The sequence below is a fragment of the Anas platyrhynchos genome, chromosome 30 (genome assembly GCF_047663525.1).
Source record: "Anas platyrhynchos isolate ZD024472 breed Pekin duck chromosome 30, IASCAAS_PekinDuck_T2T, whole genome shotgun sequence".
Lineage (NCBI taxonomy): Eukaryota > Metazoa > Chordata > Aves > Anseriformes > Anatidae > Anas > Anas platyrhynchos.
In genome coordinates this window covers 2,868,943-2,889,020 of record NC_092616.1, presented here as the reverse complement: position 1 = coordinate 2,889,020, position 20,078 = coordinate 2,868,943, and the positions used below count along the sequence as shown (strand labels likewise).

Here is a 20,078-nt window from a genome sequence, read left to right as displayed (position 1 = left end):
GGAAGCAGTGCTTGAAGACTGACCAGCACTGATGGACGCCAACGCATTCAAAAGCAGTTTCCCAGGGGACCTTGCTAACTAGTTCCCCAGGCAGCCTGAAGTCTGCTCTCCCCATATTCAAGACTGAAGTTTTGGTGGCAGTTTTCCTCCTGTCACCAAAAATTTCAAATTCAACAACTTCATGGTCATTATGACCAAGATGGCCACCAATTGCCACGTCCCCTACAAGACCCTCTCTGTTCTCCAGCAACAGATCTAGGAGAGAACCTTTCCTAGTTGGCTCCCTTAGCACCTGAACCAAAAAGTTATCTTCAAGGTACTTTAGGAACCTCCTGGACCTGCTTGTGTTGGCCGTGTGGTAATCACGGTTGACGACTGGCAAGTTGAATTCCCCATCAGGACAAGGGCAACTGATCTTGAGGTATTTCTTAGCTCTTCAAAGAATAATTCATTGGTGTCATCATCCTGGCTGGGTGGTCTGAGTTATCACACTCAGCTCAGATGCGGAGTGGCACCACATGCACACGGGTCTGCAGCCAGCAGGGAAAGAGGTGCAGGTCTGGGAGTCCTTAGGACAGCCAGGTGTGGAGAGGAGCAAGGGCTGTGGCAAGCTCCTGTACTATGGGACCCTCCTGGGCAGCAGAGCTTGTGCCCAGATGGCAGCAGCTGCCTGGGGCAGTGGGGCTCTCTATGCTGTCCTGCACACTGCCAATACATTTTCCCTGCCCCTCTGTCATGACAATGCTTTGGACCAGTTCTTCTGTGAAATCCCCCAGATCCTCAAGCTCTCCTGCTCAGATGACTACCTCAGGGAAGTTGGGGCACTTGTTTTTAGTGTCTGTTTAGCCTTTGGTTGTTTTGTTTTCATTGTTATTTCCTATGTGCAGATCTTCAGGGCTGTACTGAGGATGCACTCTGAGCAGGGATGGCACAAAGCCTTTTTTCCACGTGCCTCCCTCACCTGACCGTGGTCTCTCTGTCTATCAGCACTGCCTTATTTGCCTACTTAAAGCACCCCTCTATCTCCTCCCCATCCCTGGACCTGGTGGTAACAGTTCTGTACTCGGTGGTGCCTCCAGCACTGAACCCCCTCATCTACAGCATGAGGAACAAGGACCTCGAGACTGCCTTGTGGAAATTGCTGACTGGATGTGTTTAAGACATGGTATATTTCCAATCTGCTTCTGCATCTGACTCATGATGTGAATTACTACTCCTGTAGGCAATATCCTTTTGTTTGTTTGTGTGCTTGGAAGCATTTTTATTAGAGGTTTTTCATAGTTTTAATTTGGCTTATTTTGCCCATTAAAATAATATAGTTCATGACATTTCCATTTCAGTGTCTACTTGTCAAGTGTAGCTCAAAGACTCTATACATGAGGAGCCGGGCTCTCTGTGAATTGAAACAAAATAAAGGAGCCTGCACTGCCTTCTTTGTCTGGCATCCTTCCTCTGAGACCTGGTCTGGCTCTGCAGGGACAGTGCCTGTGTGCAGAGGAAAAGAGTCCCATCCCAGCAGCACGACCAGGGAGCACCAGTGCTTGGTGCATGCAGATCTGCTCTCTTGCCACTTCCACCCTCTCCTGCTGGGCACTGCCTGGGGGGTCAGGCGTGGCTGCTCCTGTAGCTTGGTGCCAGTGCTGCTGTGGGGCTGTGCTGGGACTGCAGGTAGGGACAGGTGGTGGGCACAGCAGTGGCAGAGCTGGCCTCCACTGCAGCACTTCCTGCCTAAGAGGGGATCTCCTCGGGGCACTGCCTGAAGGCTGAGGCCTTCTTGCAAAGCTGCTGTCAAGAACAAGTCCAAGGAAGAAACTCCAAAGAGGTTCCATGCTTTAATGCTTTCCACATGGGCTTGGTGTAGTGAAAGCGGAGTCCCAGAATGGACTTTTAGGGATCTGGGGCTGGTTCACAAGTTCCCTATTAGTTGCTAGTAGCCAGGCAGCTGATGAGTATTTCCAATTCCTAGGCACTCGGGCTCCACAGAACATGATGGGGCTGATGGCAGACAAGATTTTATTTATTTATTTATTTAACCTGGAGGGAACCAGGAGCTTCCAGGAGAGCCCAGGTGATCTGCAGGGGCAATATGAGCCTGGGAGACAATCACAGAGTGTGAGCCTGTTCCAGGTGGACTGACCAGAGCTCAAGTGGTTAATCTGGTGTGAGCTGGCAGAGGACAGCTCTGCAGCTCCAGGGCATACAGCAGCCCGGCAAATGAGTCTGGCGAGTAATTTCTTGCAGCCCTGGGGCAATGGCAGAGACCCAATGAGCTGGGTCTGCCTCCCAGCCTGCCCAGCTTGGTCCTGCAGAATGCCCCTGTTCCCCAGGCACCACAACCCCCTCGCAACATTGATGTTGCTGAAAAGCAACATCGTCAGCTGGGGATGGATCTGGGGCTGGGGCTGGGGGTGGGGATGGGCACGAGATGGGGCTGGGTGGGTACTTCCCCTGAGTGTCTTCTAGGCCAGCTGCAGGCACATGGCTTCTGGACGCCAGTGTGATCTTCACTTTGTGCAAGGAGTTGAGAGACCACCAACAGGCACAGGGCTTGGACACTGCCTGCAAGGTCCCTCCTGCCCTGGCACCTCCCAGGACTGGCATGGAACTGGCTCCTGTGCGTCAGAGAGGCTGGGAGTCCAGCAGCAGTGCCATGGACTGGAAGGATCACAACCAGCTCACTTCTACCTGGACAGGTCCTGGGACAAAAAGAAGGTGTTATGTAGGTGTGGTATTATGAGGTCAGTGGTGCCTCGGAAACTCTAAGTCCAGCAGGAAGTGAATGGCTGTTAAACTGCTGTGAGCTAACTCCTTTCTGAAGTAGCCAACGGGTCATCCCTTGACTCCTGGCTGGGATCTGTGCCTTTAGGCTCACATCTGCGAATGCACCTGAAAGGCAAGCAGAAGGCACCTGCTTTGCACGTAGTTTGTGAGAGCCTATCTTCCCAAGGGCCTGGTAAACCCCATAGAGGAAGAGGTCTCGAATAGGGGTGTTCACGTCCGAGGTTTCAGCTTTTACCTAAAGTCATCCTTCAGGGTTGTTTTCAGTTTTCTATAAAGAAACTGCCGCTGCCTCCAAGACGCCCGTAACAAACCGAAACATGTATGAGGGCCTGGGAAAAGTTACCCTGGATCCATAGCAGCCATTCTAGATCCAAAAGTTGTAGGCAGGAAGCACCATTTCAGTGTGGTGCAGAGACGCTGGTCACATTGTGCAGGGTGCTCCTACAGACCTTTGTGTCCTTTTCCATCCTGGCTTAGGTGCCGTGTCTGTCTCAGGAATGGAGTAGCCAACAGAGGTGAGACTGAGACTCTGAGATCATGAAAGCCATCAGAAAACTTCCCCTAAGAAGATGACCGATATGGGGAAATCAGGGGAAGCCTGGCCAGGAGAGATGTGAGATATGGGAGAGGGAAGAGGAGCTTGGCCAGCAAAAAGTAATGGTTTCAGAGATGTAAGAAGGTTCAGGTAGTGTTTCTGCTGTAACATTAACTAAAAACAGTCACATAAACCCTTTCCCTATTTCTAGCAGTGACATTACTCCCTAAACCTAAATGCTACTCCACACCATGACAGGAATCCACTGCTCTAATGCCTGACCTCAAAGTATCCCCTGAAGCCCAAGCTCGGCCAATAGACCCTTGTCCTTACCTTTACTCTCTTGATAACCCTGATCCCTGCCCTTAATATTAGCAGTAAAATGCTCTGTTTAACTCTACACAACTTCCTGACAGCCTTAAACAAAACCCTAAACCAAAATACTTGCCCATACCTAAAAAAACACAGACCTGCCACCACAAGCAAAAGACCAAACCCTCCCACTAAACCTTTGCTTAATCTTTAACCCAGAAAGGTGAGCTCTAGTCCCTAATCCCATACACGAACACCTAACACCCAAAGCCCCTATTCCTGTGCCCCTCTCCATTCCTTCAACCCCTCTCCCAACCCTTAACTTGAGGTGCCTGGCCCCTTGGGTCAGGGCAGGAACCGTGAGGTTGCTGTGCAGTCACATGGCATTCAAAGATGAATGCGAGGGGCCATGGATCTGATCAGCTTGTGGGCCACAAAGAGGAGATGGGTGGGAATGCTCTGATCAGCTCAGCTCTGCCTCAGGATCTCCTGCCCCAGCAGGAGCAATGTGACTGTGGCAGTGACTGTGAGGTCACTTCTGTCCCTGCAGTTGATAGGGCAGCAGCAGGAATGTGTCACGGAAAGGGACTGTGAGGTCACTTCTGCCTGAAGTAGCTGACAGGTCACCCTTGACTTTTCCCTGGGATCTGTGCCTTTGGGCTGACATCTGCCAGTGGCCCTGCTAGGCAAGCAGAAGGCACCTGGTGGGCATGCTGCCTGTGGGATCCCCTCTGCCTACATAACTAGGAGGACCCAGACAGAAAGAAGGCCTGATATGTGTTCTCTTGTCCCTTCTGGTGCATCCAGGAAGGTTGGAAGTGGCCACAAGGAGGAAGAAATGTCCCCCACCATGACTTCATGTCCAAACTGATACTGGGGCATAAAGAAGTTATTGTTACAGCTAATTCATCCTCTGCTAGGAGAAACAACACTGCTGGTGAGAAATGTGTGTGCCAGGTGAGGGAGGGAAGCCCAGGGATCCCTTCAGGCTGTTTCCCAGCAGGTTCCCCTGCAGCCCCAGGGCCATGTGCAGGGAGCCTGGTGGGGGACAGAGCAAGGGAGGCCTTGGGCTGGGCCTCTGCTGCTGAGCTGGGCTGGGCTCCTGGGCCCAAGGGGAGCTCCTGGCAAGCGGGCAGCGCTGCAGAGAGACAGCTCTGCCCAGGAGCAGCTCCTCTGCACAGCGCAGCAGGGCTGGGGGCACTGCCTGCAGAGACACAGTGCTTAAAGGCAGGCAGAAGTGGCAGCATGCCCAGAGCTCCCTGCGGGAGAAGACTTCCCAGCCCTGCAGCCGGTAAGTCTCTGGCTGGAGGGCAATGCAGCCGCAGTTCGTGGAGGCAGGAGAAGCCGGGGGTGCAGGCAGGGGTGTCCAGGGCTGTGGTGCAGAGCAGGGTCCCTGCTGTGGCCCAGGGGCTGTGTGCCGGGGCAGGGCCTCTGCCGCCTGCCAGGCTCAGCACTCAGCCTGCCCGGGGAGCTGCCCAGGGCCCTGCGGGGAGAAGCTGCGGGTGGAAGGAGCCCCCCCGGCAGGGCAGGGTCCTGCTGCTGGTGGGAGGCTGCTGCCTGGGGCAGCCTGCTCACAGATCCACAGAACACCAAGATAATTTCACTCTCATCTTTCCTTAGCTTCTCTTTTCAATTTCTCTTTTAGGCTCAGTGGAAATAGATATATATGATGTTATTTTCTAGAAAGCCTAACATTCCTAAGGCATCCTGAGAACATTACAAGGACCCTCAGTAAGTCCCTTTCCTGCCCTTCAGCCCCTAGAAAGCTCCATCACCACCCCTTGCATAGCGTCAGCAGGGTCGTTGTGACCTGGTCTCTAGGACCTGCCCCCACCGAGCTGCCCCTGGGTAGAGACCTGCTGCCAGGAGGTGTCTGCAGGGCACAGCTGAGCACCCAGCGGGTGGGATGGGGGCTGTGAGCTGCAGGCAAGAGGTGTGGAGACAGAGACCCAGCTGCAGGCAGGGACAGCTGCAGGCAGCAGATCCATGGGCAGGGGGTGGGAGGGAGCTGCTCCCAGTATCTCCATGGCAGAAGCGATTTGGGCACCTCCCTGCCATCCCTGCACTGCTGATGCCTTCATAATATAGCCCCCTGGACTCTTCCCCTCCCCAAGTATAGAGGTCTAGACATAATTGCATGGGAACTTGTTCATGAGTCGCCTTTGGAGTCAGCGATGTAATTCAGGTGCAGCTCAGACACGGAGCCTGCACGTTCTGCCATGCAGATATGTTAACGGAGGGAAAGGATCCATGTCCCCTCCTGATGTGTAGGGTTGTGGAAATGCTGTGTGTGGGGCTGTGAATGAGCTGTCTCTGTGTTCAGGTCACGCCATGTTTAGGGCATTCCACTCTTTTCCTGCAAGGGTTCTGCTGGGCTGCAGGCTGTCCTCCACTAGGGCACAGCTCTGCCATAGCAGCTCTGTGCTATCCATGGAGAAGACATGTGAGAGATAAGGGCATGGAAATGCTATTGGACATCTCGAATAGGTCAGCTGCAATGATCTGTCTGTCTGTTGATACATAGGGAGAACTGAGACAACCCCCAATATCTGAGGAGTTTGGAGATATGCACATTGAAATTGGATTATTTTGACCTCAGCACATTCTTCCAAGGTTTGTACAAGAAATCGAGTTTTCCTCAAAGAATCTGGCATAATATTTTGCTATATTTTCCTCCCCAGACAGGTCCCCATGCCCAAAGGACTCAAATGTCCAACAGCAGCTCCATCACCGAGTTCCTCCTCCTGGCATTCGCAGACATGCGGGAGCTGCAGCTCCTGCACTTCGCATTCTTCCTGGGCATCTACCTGGCTGCCCTCCTGGGCAACGGCCTCATCGTCACCACTGTAGCCTGCGACCACCGCCTCCACACCCCCATGTACTTCTTCCTCCTCAACCTCGCCCTCCTTGACCTGGGCTGCATCTCCACCACTGTCCCCAAAGCCATGGCCAATTCCCTCTGGGACACCAGGGCCATTTCCTATGCAGGATGTGTTGCACAGGTCTTTCTCATTGTGTTTTTGTTTTCAGCAGAGTATTCTCTTCTCACCATCATGGCCTATGACCGCTATGTTGCCATCTGCAAGCCCCTGCACTACGGGACCCTCCTGGACAACAGAGCTTGTGCCCAGATGGCAGCAGCTGCCTGGGGCAGTGGGGTTCTCACTGCAGTCCTGCACACGGCCAATACATTTTCCCTGCCCCTCTGCCAAGGCAATGCTATGGACCAGTTCTTCTGTGAAATCCCACAGATTCTGAAGCTTTCCTGTTCACAGTCCTTCCTCAGTGAAATTTGGGTTCTTGTGGGTAATGTTTTCGTCGACTTTGGATGTTTTGTATTCATTGTGCTCTCCTATGTTCAGATCATCAAGGCCGTGCTGAGGATGCCCTCTGAGCAGGGACGGCACAAAGCCTTTTCCACATGCCTACCTCACCTGGCAGTGGTCTCCCTGTTTCTCAGCACTTCCATGTTTGCCTACCTGAAGCCTTTTTCCATCTCTTCCCCATCTCTGGACCTGGTTGTGGCAGTTCTGTACTCAGTGGTGCCCTCAACAGTCAACCCCTTCATCTACAGCATGAGAAACCAGGAGCTGAAAGTTGCACTGAACAAAGTGATTTCATTGACATTTTTCACTGATGGTAAACTTCTCATCTGTCTCCACAACTGACTGACAGTATACTCATGACACTCCTGTGCATTTCTTCTTCTTCTTCTTCTTCTTCTTCTTCTTCTTCTTCTTCTTCTTCTTCTTCTTCTTCTTCTTCTTCTTCTTCTTCTTCTTCTTCTTCTTCTTCTTCTCCTTCTCCTTCTCCTTCTCCTTCTCCTTCTCCTTCTCCTTCTCCTTCTCCTTCTCCTTCTCCTTCTCCTTCTCCTTCTCCTTCTCCTTCTCCTTCTTTTATTTTTTTATCATTATATTGTTGTTGTTTTTTTTTTTTTTTAAGTACCATTGTAATGTTCCTACAGACGTTTGGCTTTGTCTCATTTCATCTGAAACATCGACCTGCTCTCTTTCTCTGTCGCCCCGATAAAATATGTATGCCACTGAAACTGAGCTGACTCTCTCATAGTGTCTTTTTGGTATGTTGGCTTCTACAGGCAAATGAGATGTCTGCAGTCTCCATGGAGGTAATGCAGACCCAGCAGGCACAGGGAAGGTGGGTCTGGAAAAGGATTCAAGTCATCCTCAGGCACAAAGGAATGGCACAAAGCTGCACCAGGGGTGGTTCAATCTGGACATTAGGAAAAATTTCTTTAACATGAGGGTGGTCAGACAATAAAGACTATCTCTACACCCACAGTGTCTTGAGCAGGGTGTCCCAGGGCACAGATTCAGCCCAGCTTGTAGCACGAACAAAAAGGAGAAACTGCCCGAGAAAGCTACCACCAGCCCCCATCCCTCATGGTTCCCAGCACCAGCCTTCCACCTCAGTCTGGGGAGGGCCAATCACTGAAATGTGAGCACTCCCATCCTCCTGCTGGGCTCAGGGCCTGTACCAGGGGAACGGCCAGCCCAGCCTGGTCCCTCTCCAGGCCCAGGGTCCAGCCAGCCCCAGGGCAGGGCTGTCTGTGAACCCCTGTGAGGGCCATGATGGGGCTGAGGCAAGGCTGGGTGAAGGGGGGAGGCTGTTAAAGCAGGAGGGCAGTGAGGGCCAGGGCAGTGAGGGCTGGCAGGGGGCTGTGCTGGGGGAACATTTCCTTATGGACAGGGTGAGAGAATACAATTAAACATCTCATGGCTTGAGGTAAGGGGCAGGAAATCATTCACAATTACTGTCACAGCAAGACAGACTTAGCTTGGGGAGAATTAATGTCATTTAATGCGAATTAATAAGAATCTAGAGCGTTAACAAAAGCCAACAAAAACCATCCTCCACCCCACTTCCTCAACCTCCTCCCCACCGAGCGATGTGTGGGGCTGGGCAATGAGGGGTGTTTTCCATCCATAACACTTCATCTCCATGTTCACCCTCCTGCACCCTCCCTCCCATGGGATGCATGAATTCTCTTCCCAAAATGATCCACCATGAGTTTTCCACAGACTGCAGTTCTTAAGATGTTATCCAACATGGATCTGTACAGAGCTGGGGAAAGGCCTTCGGAAGTGGTCTGCTCCAGTGTCAACTCCTCCCTATGGGCTGCAGATCCCACTAGAAAACTTGGTCCCGTGTGAGCTCCTCTCCAGTGGCTGCAGCCTACTTCAGGCCACATCCACCTGCTCCACATGGGCTCCTCCACAGGCTTCAGGGGAACTTCTGCTCTGGCACCTGGAGCACATCCTGCCCTCCTTCTGCACTGAACTTGGTGTCTACAGGGCTGCTTCTCTCACATTTTCTCACTCCTCTGCCAGGAAATTATGACAAAGAGACACAACCAGCATTGCTCATTGGCTCAGGTTTGGCCAGCAGCCGACAGGTTCCTTTTCCAGCTGGAGGAACTGGCTCTGATCTGAAATGGGGCAGCTCATCCTTAAATACGGGAAATGCCCTTGCAGGATAGGCTGCTTTGAAGTAGCAGGTCTACCATTGCAGCCTGGGAACAGTACATTGCTAGTTATAATTAGAAAAGAGAAAAGGCAGTAAGATGGAAGCTTGTGCCGTTTGAACCACGTGGTCTGCCTGATGTGATTCACAGGATCACCTAGAGAAACAGATGAGAAGGTAAAGAATGCACAGAAGTGTGTGCCTTGTGCACACATCTCTGTGTGTGTGAGATTGTGTGTTTGTGTGCTTGTGCATACACTTGTGTGTATTTGCCTGAGTCCACAAGAGGGCTGAGACTTCTGGGGCAATTTCTCCAGGCTCCTGATGCTTGCAGGAGCTGGGCTGGACCTTAGGACTGAGGCACATTCTTTGAGGACCCCACAGACATGGGGAAAGTGAAAGGGGCGTTAGCATGTCATCAATATGCTCCCTTTTCCAGTGCAGCATGCAGAGGCATCTAGTCATGGACAAGATCAAGGGGAGGACTTATCCTTCCTGCAGTCACAGCTGCACTCCCAGAGTCCACAAAAACATTACCCACAAGCACCCACCTATGGGAGCTCAGTTTGGAAGCCTGTGGTACCTGCTAGTCACAAAAATAAAGTAGCTAATAGAAAAATGCAAGCTAAGGTACAAGATAATGCAAGATAAGGCACAAGGTCGAAGAAGAAGTAACAATTGAGGAGTTGAGAAAACAACCAGCACAAGAGGTCCACGTGACAACAAATCAACGAGCGGAATAAGAGCGTGATAGTTGTGTGAACACTAGTATAGCCACCAATGAGCGAGCTTGCCTGGTAGCATAACTGGCATGTGCAGAGATGCTAAGGGTATAAATGCAAGAATGTATACTCAATAAATGCTTCAGTTGCACACCAGCCTGGAGTCGTGTGATAAATTCCCTTCACCCACCAAGGAAGGACTGTGAGCAGGAGAGTTTAAGGATTGTCCTGGTTTCAGCTAGGATGGAGTTAGTTTTCCTCCTTGTAGCTGGTATGGTGCTGTGTTTTGTATTTAGAATGAGAATAATGTTTTAATTGTTGCAGGGCACTGCTTACACCAGGCCAAGGACTTTTCAGCTTCTTGCTCTGTCCTGCCAACGGGCAAGCTGGGGGTGCAGCAGGAGCTGGGAGGGGACAGAACCAGGACAGCTGACCCAAAGTGGCCACAGGGGTATTCCATTCCATATGATGTCATTTTCAACAATTATACCGGGGGGGGGGGGGGGGGGGGGGGGGGAATGGCCAGGGGAGGGGGCGGGCTGCTCAGGGATAGGTTTAGCATTGGTCAGCAGGTGGTGAGCAATTGTATTGTGCATCACTTTGTTTGTACATATCAGTATTTTCCTTTATTTTCTGTCCTAATAAACTGTCTTTATCTCAACCCATAGGCTTCATTTTTTTTTTTCTGATTCTCTCCCCCATCTCAGAAAGGGAGGGTGGAAGGTGAGTGAATTGCTGTGTGGTGCTTAGCTGCTGGCTGGGTTAAACCACAACAAGGATCTGTGGGATTTCACAGAAAAACTGGTTCACAGCATTGCCTTGGGGTGGACCCAATCTGAGGGCTTGCTGATGACTTCTGGGCTATTGTTCAGCACGTAGGCTGGGGGAGACTCTCACATGGACATGTGACGGACTTAGACTGAGGAACAGAAGCAAACTGATATGGCTGCTGTGTCATGCTTCCATCAGTGTAAGTCCTGGCACAGGCACCAGACTTGGCTTTCGATGCCACCCTTCAGGAAAGATTATGGAGTTATGAAATGAAGAATAGAGGGCACCAGTCCTTCTTCAGCCACTTCCCAACCTAGTGCAGCACCAGGAAACTGCAGACTTCTGGCTCATCTTCTACTCTAACTCATGAGCACTCATTAGGGTACTCACAGTCCAGACCTAGTCTTGGGATTAGGTTAACAGTAACTTCCAGCCAAGGCCAACTCCCATTTGATCTCTCCCCATGTGTCCTCTGATCCGTCCAGCTCTTCCTGGCCACCTCCCATGCTCGCCACATGTCCCTGGGCTGGTGGCACTATTAGCAGACCAAGCAGGCTGTGGTGCCCCAGAGGTGACTGCACATGGGCTGAGCTGCACAGCGTGGGAAGTAAATCCAGCTGGGTTGGGATCAGTGCTGCTAATCCCACTTACTATGGTCTGTCGTTCTGGCAGGTGCTCAGAAAGAGCAGGGAACATTGCCAAGGACACTAGGGGTTTCCCGGTGTCTTTCTAGATCCAGCTGGTGATAACTTTGTAAGGGTGACATTAATCTCTCTGCAACCTCCCTTCCCTGTGTATGCTGGTACTCCACAGAATCCCACAGGAATTATGACATTCTTCTTTGGTGACAAGATCTTGGGCATTTTCTCTCTTTTTTGGCCTCCAGTCACTGCCTGCCCTGGGCACATGCTGCCCATGGAGAACACCTGGGCTCTCCACACAGCTCAACGTTCGTGTCCTGGAGGCTGTCCTCTGCCCTGCCACATTTGGGACGGTCATGGCTCTGTATCTCAGTGACCTTTCACCATCTCCACTGTCATCAGACACCAGCAGGCTGCTCCTAAATCCTACCTGTGGTCTCTCACAGCTCACACAATGACCTATTTCTCTCCCAGATCCATGCAGCAACAGGCCTTCCAGGGAGCAGCTACACAGCCCTGATCTTGGCACCAGCTTTGAATGACTAGCCAAATCTGCAGGCAGTGCACTGGGGACACCCCATTTTATTACACAGATGAGTCAGTGATGATGTGCTTTTAGACAGACTTTTACAGAACCTCAACAGTAAACAGAGCAGTGTTTACTGTACATCCTCAGTAAAAGGATGTACAAAAAGGAAGTACCTCCTCAGTAAAAGGATGATGAATAAATGACTTCTTTTTTTTTTTTTTTTTAGAACATTATAAATGCAAGTGGCACTGAAGATAACAATAGCTATAATGATAACAATACAAGGATCAAGACTGCAAGAGGATATGCAGAAAGTCATTTCTGGAGAAAGAAGGGAAAATAATCATTCTTAAGAAACATCTGTGAAATTGCTCTCCTAACAGCAACCTTGAGCTCCTGGTTCCTCATGCTGTAGATTAGAGGGTTCACTGCTGGAGGAATCACTGAGTACAGAACTGCCACCAACACATTCAAGGATGGGGAGGAGATGGAGGGAGGCTTCAGGTAGGCAAACATGGCAGTATTGAGAAAAAGGGAGACCACAAACAGGTGGGGGAGGCACATGGAAAAGGCTTTGTGCCGGCTATGCTCAGAAGGCATCCTCAGCACGACCCTGAAGATCTGCACATAGGAAAGCATGATGAAAAAAAAACACCCGGATGCTAAAGAGAAACCAACCAGAAGAACCCAAACTTTCCTGAATTAGGAGTGTGAGCAAGAGATTTTGAGGATCTGGGGGATTTCACAGAAGAACTGGTCCACAGCATTGCCTTGGCAGAGGGGCAGGGAAAATGTATTGGCAGTGTGCAGCAGAGCATAAAGAACCCCACTGCCCCAGGCAGCTGCTGCCATCTGGGCACAAGCTCTGCTGCTCAGGAGGGTCCCGTAGTGCAGGGGCTTGCAGATGGCAATGTAGCGGTCATAGGCCATGATGGTGAGAATTGAAAACTCTGCTGATATCAGGAAGGGATAAAGAAAGACCTGTGCAGCACATCCTGCATAGGAAATGGTCCTGGTGTCCCAGAGGGAATTGGCCATGGCTTTGGGTAGAGTGGTGGAAATGCAGCCCAGGTCGAGGAGGGCAAGGTTGAGGAGTAAGAAGTACATGGGGGTGTGGAGGCGGTGGTCGCAGGCTACAGCGGTGAGGATGAGGCCGTTGCCCAGGAGGGCAGCCAGGTAGATGCCCAGGAAGAGCACGAAGTGCAGGAGCTGCAGCTCGCGTGTGTCTGCAAATGGCAGGAGGAGGAACTTGGTGATGGAGCTGCTGTTGGACATTTGATGCCTCTGGGTATAGAGGGCAGTCTGAAGAGAGAAAATCAGGACAACATTAGGACAGAACTCTGTGATCAAACCTACTCAATTTCTTATACAATCCTCCCTCCTGCCTCTCCCTTTTCAGGAAGATCTTTGCAGGTCCATTTCACAAGAGCTTGTTTGTTCTAGTTGATGCTGATTCCAGTGCCACTGGGATAAGTAGGGCGCTGGAGGAGGCAGTCCTGACCCACGCAGTTATGTAAATGAGGACATGGGCTGTTGTTGTATTAAATACAGATGAGGTATCAAACTAATTTCAGAATGCTTGCTGAAAATTCAAAAAAACTCAACATTTTTGTGAAAACCCATTGTCCAGGCTTTGGGGGTATTTTCTAGTTTCTCCACCTCATCTGAGGGGTGCATTTATGCATACAACCTTGGTGTTTGTACTCCCCAATAAGGTAGTTTTGGGGGTCCTGCGAGGCAAAGGGACTGTTCCTCAGGACAGAGTGAGGACAGCTGTTTTATCAGCCAGTCCTGGTCTCAGCTGCCCTTTGCAGGCATTTCTGGAGGATGGTTGCACTTAGGTGATCCCCTAAAAAGAACCGTAATGCTGCTGGGAAGAGATGAAGACAGATTCAAAGGGCAGATCTCCAAACCCCTCACCCATCTCACCAAACCTGAGGAGGATCTCAGCTCCCTGCTTTTCACCGCGGACACAGAGGGATCGTAGCAGCTGCCCACATGCAGCCAACCAGCTGCATTTGTATGGCCTATGTACTGAAGGGAGAGTCAGCTCCTTCCCCACGTAGCATTTCTCTGAGACCCAACACTTCGGAGAAAATATGGATGATTTTTATTTAAGGACAGAACTAACACTTAGGAACATCATCATCAGATTTTGAGCTCCAGATGAATTTTCATCCCCCAAAATCTAGGGATTCCAAAGAAACTCGTGTTAAAATTTCCATGACATGGCTGGATGAGAAAAGTAGCCAAGAAGTTTGTGAGAAGGCGTTGGCACTTCAGGGATGGGAGGGAAGTACACAAATCCCCCCTGCCATAAATTTTCTTGGAGCAGCTCCCTCTCACTCCCTGACCAGGGCTCTGCTGCCTGCAGCTGTCCCTGCCTGCAGCTGGGTCTCTGTCCCCACGCCTCCTGCCTGCAGCTCACAGCCCCCATCCCACCCGCTGGGTGCTCAGCTCTGCCCTGCAGACACCTCCTGGCAGCAGGGCTCTGCCCAGGGGCAGCTCGGTGGGGGCAGGTCCAAGAGCCCAGGTCACACAGACCCTGCTGACACTGCACGAGTGGTGGTGGAGCTTTCTATGGGCTGAGAGGCAGGAAAGAGTTTCTGGAGATTCTTCTAAACCTCCTTCTGGTGGTGTATGAGTCTTAGGCTCTTCCAGGAAATAACAGCTTCTATTTCTATTCCTAGTGAGCCAAAAGAAGAGAAAACTGAAAGCAAAGGCTAAGGAAAGATGAGAGTGAAGTTCCCTTTGAAATTGCCTTGGTGTGCTGTGGAGCTGTGAGCAGGCTACCCCAGGCAGCAGCCTCCCACCAGCAGCAGGACCCTGCCCTGCCGGGGGGGCTCCTTCCACCCGCAGCTTCTCCCCACAGCGCCCTGGGCAGCTCCCCGGGCAGGCTGAGTGCTGAGCCTGGCAGGCGGCAGAGGCCCTGCCCCGGCACACAGCCCCTGGGCCACAGCAGGGACCCTGCTCTGCACCACAGCCCTGGACACCCCTGCCTGCACCCCCGGCTTCTCCTGCCTCCAGGAACTGCGGCTGCATTGCCCTCCAGCCAGAGACTTACCGGGTGCAGGGCTGCGAAGTCTTCTCCCGCAGGGAGCTCTGGGCATGCTGCCACTTCTGCCTGCCTTTAAGCACTGTGTCTCTGCAGGCAGGGCTCACAACTCCTGGAAGGCAGTAGGATCTCTCCTGGGGAACACACTTGGATGCAGATCACACAAAATCTAATTGGCCCTCTCTGAACACTGTATTGACTGATTCCTTAGGCAGCAATTGCCCTACTTCGGTGTGCAGATCTACAGGATGTGCCAAATTTCCTCTTTCTTGTTCAAATTATTCATCAATGAAGTGGATGATATGCACCCTCACAAACTTTGCTGGTGACACAAAGCTGGGAGGAGTGGCTGATACCCCAGAGGACTGTGCTGCCATTCAGAGGGACCTTGGCAGGGTGGAGAGATCACAGAATCACAGAATTTCTAGGTTGGAAGAGACGTCAAGATCATCGAGTCCAACCTCTGACCTAACACTAACAAGTCCTCCACTAAACCATATCACTAAGCTCTACATCTAGACGTCTTTTAAAGACCTCGAGGGATGGTGACTCAACCACTTCCCTGGGCAGCCCATTCCAATGCCTAACAACCCTTTTGGTAAAGAAGTTCTTCCTAACATCCAACCAAAAACTGCCCTGGCACAATTTTCGAAGTTGAGGCTGGGGACTAACCAGCAGGAGAGCAACTCTGCAGAGAGAGACCTGGGAGTCCTGGTGGACAGTACGCTGAGCATGAGCCAGCAATGTGCCCTTGTGGCCAAGAAGGCCAACGGGATCCTGGACTGCATTTGGAAAAGTGTTGCCAGCAGGCTGAAGAGAGGTGATCCTCCCCCTCTCCTCAGCCTGTATTGGTGCTCGGAGTTATTCCTCCCTAGGAAGGAGACACCACCTTTTCTTTGTGATGTCAAATGCATGAGAAGCCTGACAGGGTCAGAAAAGTGGCCATTTAGTTGCAGAAGAAGCAATAGGGATGGATTCTCCAGAAATGCAACTTGGTGCTTGACAGAGCGGCACACTGCCACAGTCATGGTGACAGCCTGGCAGCCTTGTGTCTGGGTATTCCTGTGAGATCAGCCAAATGGGATGAAGGATTTGTTCCCTGACCCTTCTGTTGTGAGAGGGGTTTTGCCTCTCAGCAAAGCATATCGCTGTTGCCTGGACTCCTTCTGTGAGTGGCATCTGCCATTGGGGCCCAGAGATGTGCAAAGTCTTGGTTCTCTTGCTTTCCAACATCCTCTGGCATTCAGTCAACGCAAAGCAACCCAAGGTCTTCACCACAGCTGGTCATCATGGAAAGGCACCTCTGGGACTCCTTGCAACTGGCTTCAGTAATTCTGCCTTTGCTTATGTCAATCGTGATTGCCTACATTATTACGGACTCTTCTAGAGGTGACTTTGGAGTATGGGAATTCTCTATACAAATACAAAAGAGCTTTGATATTTTAGCTTGTGCTCAATGACTTTGGTCCTAGAACATTGCAGGTTATTGAATCAAAGCCTGGAATATCTTAGAGCCAATCACACACTGGCCTATAGTGTGTTGGTTATGGAAAATACTCTGGTGGGGGACTTCAACTTCCCAAATGTCTGGAGGAAAGACAACACAGACAACACCCAAAAACTTGTGTTGGGCCACGTGTGATAAACTCAGATGGAAAGACTCAAGAACAGGTAACTCTGAATGGCTGTGGCACAGCCCAGAAGCTTGCCCCAGTCTGGGAATATGCCCCTGTCCAACTATGGAAATTATAAGGCATTAATATGAACAGACCCATCAGGTCAGTCAGCATAGTAAGGGGAAGTAATAGTTATTGTGCTGTAGGTGCAGAAGGCAATAAGCCTTGGATTGAGCCTCAGAAGACTCAAGGACATCTAATGCAGTTCATCCATGAGCTAAGACAAACACTGTGAGCAGAGTGAAGGACACTTCGAGCAGAGGAGATGGGCAACTGGCATGGCTGAGCAAGGACCTGCTGCTTAAACTGAGGGAAAAATAGGAAAATGTACAAGAAGTGGAAGGAGGGTTGTATTGCTTGGGAGGAATACGGGGTGTCAACTAGATGTGTAGAGACGGGACCAGGAAAGCCAAGCCACAGACGGAGCTGAACTTGGCAAGGGATGTGAAGAAGAACAAGAAGGGGTTCTACGGATACATAGGCAGGAGGAGACAGCCCAAGGAGAGTGTTCCCCCTCTGATAAACAAGGTGGGAGAACTGGCTTCCTCAGACATGGAAAAAGCTGAGGTACTCAATAAGTGCTTTGCCTCAGTCTTCACTCGTGGTCAAGTTTCCTGTGTCTGTCAGGACCCTGAAACTCGAGGAGAGGGTGAGAGGAGCAGATTTTGTCCCACTGTGACAGTGGAACAAGTCCAGGACTGCCTAATGAAACTGGATGTATACAAGTCCATGGGACCAGAGGGTCTACATCCCAGGATGCTGAGAGAGACGGCTGATGCGGTTGCTGAGCCGCTCTCCATCATATTCGAAAAATCATGGCTGTTGGGCGAAGCCCCCAGTGACTGGAAAAAGGGAAACATGACTCTCATTTTTAAGAAAGGGAAAACAGAAGAGTTGGGGAACTACAGGCTGGTGAGCCTCAACTCTGTGCCTGAGATGATCACGGAGCAGTCCCTCCTGGAACACATCTGAAGGCATGCATGAGATAAAGAGGTGATTTGAGACAGCCAGTATGGCTTCACCAAAGGCAGATCTTGCCTAACCAATCTGATGGCCTTCTATGATGGAGTGATGACATCAGTGGACAAAGGAAGGGCTATGAATATCATCTACCTGGACTTGGGCAAAGCCTTTGATATGGTCCCTCACCACATTTGTCTCTCTAAATTGGAGAAGTATGGATTTGAAGGATGGCTTGTTAGGTGGATCAAGAATTGGTTGGCTGGTCGCAGCCAAAGTGTTGTGGTCAATGGTTCTATGTCTGGGTGGAGTCTGGTCACAAGTGGTGTCCCTCAGGGGTCGGTCTTTGGACGGGTACTCTTCAACATCTTTATCAATGACATAGGTGATGGAATCCAGTGAATCCTCAGCAAGTTTGGAGATGACACCAGGCTGAGTGGTGCAGTCGATACAATAGAGGGAAGGGATGCCATCCAGAGGGACCTGGACAGGCTGGAGTACTGGGTCCATGAGAACCTAATGAGGTTCAACAAGGCCAAGTGCAAGACGTTGCACTTGGACTTGGGCAATCCCACGTATTTATATAGACTGGGCAAAGAAGAAATTGAGAGTAGCCTTGTGGAGCAGGACTTTGGGGTCCTGCTGGGCGAGAAGCTGCACATGAGCCAGCAGCATGCGCTTGTTGCCTGGAAGTCCAACTCTGTTCTGGGCTGCATTAAAAAGGAGTGGCCAGGAGGGATATGGCTGTGACTGTCCCCCTCTATTCTGTTCTTGTGAGACCCCACCTGGAATACTGTGTACAGGCCTGAAGCCCCCAGCACAAGAAGGATGTGGAGCTCTTGGAACGGATCCAGAGGAGGGCCACTCAGATGATCAGAGGGCTAAAGCATCTCCCCTTTGCAGAAAGGTTGAAGGAACTGGTCTTGTTTAGCTTGGAGAAGAGAAGGCTCTGCCGAGACCTCATTGTGGCCTTCCAGTATGTGAAGGGAGTGTATAAACAGGAGGGGGAAATGCCTGTTCATATGTGTTGGTAGTGATAGGAAAAGGGGGGATGGTTTTAGAGTAAGACAGGGAAGGTTTAGACTAGAAATTAGGAGAGCTTTTTTCCCTCAGAGGGTGGTGAGGCACTGGAACATGTTGCCCAGAGAGGTTGTGGATGCCCCATCCCTGGAGGCATTCAAGACCACCTGAATACAGCTCTGGGCATCCTGCTCTAGTGGTTGGCCCAGAGCAGGGGGATTGAAAGTAGATGATCTTGAAGGTCCTTTTCAACCCAGGAAATTCCATGATTCCATAATGTTTTTCCTCCCAGAGCGAGATCCCAAAGAGGCACCATTTCCCAGGGAAACCTGGCCCTGCATTGTCCCCCATAGCAAGGAGGCATGCCTAGAGAAGCCCCAGGGATAAGGTCATCCCTAGCATCAGGACCCAGGAGTCCTGGCTGCTACATTGTCCCGTGAACTCAGAGGGACACTCAGGCAGGGCTCTCACAGCAGCCACCAGCCTTCTCCAGCCTCCCCCCAAAGCCCATGACTTGCAGCTTTGGACAGCTGACAGCCCCTGTGACACATCTTGGGAAGGGGCTCCTGACACCCTTACCTTTGGGGGAGAGCTGCAGGAGCACTGGGAACAGGGAAGTCAGGACAGAGGTGATGGTCACCCTCCAGCAGCCCTCCATCTCGCTTGCTGCTGGCCTTCAGCTCAGGACAAGGGATGCCCGCCCTGGGTTCTCAACCACAGCTCCTCTGCAAGGTGCCCCTGCTCCTCCGTCTGTCAGCGAGGGTCGCCCAGTGCAAGCTTGCTGCCTTCTGCCCCCACTCCTGGCCACAGAAGGACAGCGCTGGGGAGCACCCAAGCAGTGCCCAGCAGGGACCAGGCCTTGCAGGGAAGTGCCGGCACTGCCGCTGCTCCAGTGACAATATCCTGGTGATGCAGTGCCCCCTCTGTGACATCAGCGTGTGACATTTGAAGGCCTGTGAAGTCAGAAGCAAGGACATGGCACAGCTCGAGAGAGATGAGAGATTTCCCTTCTTGTCCTGAGAAACAGCCATTTCCCTTCTGCCCAGTTCTTTTTGGGATGTGGAAGAGTACAGGGACATCTCCAAATGGTGGCAAAGGCCATGGAGCAAAGGCAGTGGAGCCCTGGAGATACCACTACTGCCCCCTTTTACCAACATGCTTCTGCTGTTGGGAGCCCTCCCACACTGGTTGGGTTTGAGGCTTGTCCTGGGGCCTGGATTTTTCAAAAGATGGGAGCAAAGGCACCTGGGATGGAACAGCCCCTCGGAGTCACTGAACTCTTCACTGCATGTAACTCACTTCTGAAAGAAGGATGGGTTTTACAGAGTGAATTGGAGTACATGCCAGGGCCTCAGCACCATCCCCCAGTCTGCCATGCAGGAGGCAGAGGTGATACATGAGTGAGGGGCAGATGTACCCTCAACATGTCATGATGAGAGAGAAGAGTAGGGCAGACAAAAAGGGGAGTGGGGAGAATGGTCTAGGATGGATGCCAGGCTCTCCTGTAGGCTGCCACAGCCTCCCCACGGTGCACAGCTTTGGGCCTTCAGAGGAGGTGGAGACCACAGAAGAGGCTGAGGTGGGGGGGCAGCCTG

The 20,078-nt window shown here is 51.5% G+C and overlaps 1 protein-coding gene across 1 annotated transcript; it reads left to right on the top strand.

Annotated features, from left to right (window-relative positions):
- Positions 1-6,336: 6,336 nt before the first annotated feature.
- Positions 6,337-7,296, top strand: LOC139999815 (olfactory receptor 14C36-like). The gene has a single exon (XM_072029441.1). It carries the CDS (start codon positions 6,337-6,339, stop codon positions 7,294-7,296), a length of 960 nt encoding a protein of 319 aa, XP_071885542.1.
- The last annotated feature ends 12,782 nt before the right edge of the window (positions 7,297-20,078 follow it).